At 34.3% G+C, this 1089-nt stretch overlaps 1 protein-coding gene across 7 annotated transcripts in view; it reads right to left on the reverse strand.

The window, feature by feature from the left end:
• LOC104243288 (nudix hydrolase 9-like) overlaps positions 1-829 on the reverse strand; it is a 16238-nt gene extending 15409 nt beyond the window's left edge. The window contains exons 1-2 of one of the 7 annotated variants that reach the window (XR_011400210.1): positions 647-823; positions 458-529 (exon numbers count right to left, since the gene is read on the reverse strand). Coding sequence is in view for 3 of the 7 variants with exons in the window: in XM_070147499.1 (XP_070003600.1) it covers positions 458-529; positions 647-727 (153 nt within the window). In the remaining 4 variants the exon portion in view is untranslated. Of the gene's footprint in view, positions 1-457; positions 530-646 lie in introns of all 7 variants that reach the window. The other 6 variants (XR_011400208.1, XR_011400209.1, XR_011400211.1 and 3 more) reach the window with 6 other exon arrangements.
• Between the last annotated feature and the right edge of the window lie 260 nt (positions 830-1089).

The following is a 1089-nucleotide window of genomic DNA, read 5'->3' on the forward strand; positions in this document are numbered from 1 at the left end:
AAAAGTCCAAAATTTTGGAAACAACCAACAAATTAGTCCAATTATTAAGCAGAATAAGCCCAGCCCAATATGATAATGTTCAAACCGAAAACCGACCCAAAATAAACCGAACTTAAATTAAAAAACCGAACTGAACTGAACTTATTTCAGTTCGGTTTCGATTATCATATTTACAAAACCGAAAATCAAATAACCGAACCGAATTTCTTCAAACCGAACCGACCGAACGCCCACCCCTAATTGTAAGTTATACTGGAAATAAAATGTTAACTAATAGTACCAAATTGTGTACCGGGATCATTTTTTCTAATTATTCCAACCAAACGGCCACATTTATATGGGCGGATTTCCCCATATAACTGGACTTTATATAACCAATCATGCCAGAGTGATCAAATGCAGAAGCATGAAAAAAAACGAGTTGTCGAGAAGAAAGAGAAGATCAAAGTATAATAACCTCAGAAATGGAGTTCCTTAAATCGGAAGCCTGATAGGGAATCATGTCGAGTTGATCAAATTCCACAGAAACCTTTTGTGAAATCACAATCAAAACTTTCCAGATTATGATAAGTAGCATGTAGATATACAATTACAGACATACTTAAATGTAAAAATATAGAGATAAAGCAAGGAAGCTGAAGGTGACCTGCGACGGAGACAAACCAGACGGGCAAGAAAGAAGCAGCTTGAATGCATGACCATCATCACTCCTGATTTCATTTTCCATTTCGAATTAAGATTGAATTTTCTCTCCTCTGTTTCCGATCACAGTGCAATTTTTCGTCAAAATAGAGACAGCGAGGTGGGCGAGCTACTTTATTGTGATGGGCCTGGGCTGGGTCCAATTCAAGTTACCATATATCTCCTGGAAATAACAGAAGGTACTTTTTAAGTGTGCTGTTAAAAATATATTCATAATTTATAGTATATTTAATAATTAGCTAATTTTCTTAAAATTCAGGACACAACGATCTAAAGTTTAAAACTAAGATTCAAATATCAGGACTTCGTATCCTAAAATTCGAATATTGTGCTCAAAAATTAAAGTTTTATGTCTTGATTTTAAATTAGCAATTCAAAAATTCAGAA

This window comes from Nicotiana sylvestris, chromosome 6 (genome assembly GCF_000393655.2).
Source record: "Nicotiana sylvestris chromosome 6, ASM39365v2, whole genome shotgun sequence".
Taxonomy (NCBI): Eukaryota; Viridiplantae; Streptophyta; class Magnoliopsida; order Solanales; family Solanaceae; genus Nicotiana; species Nicotiana sylvestris.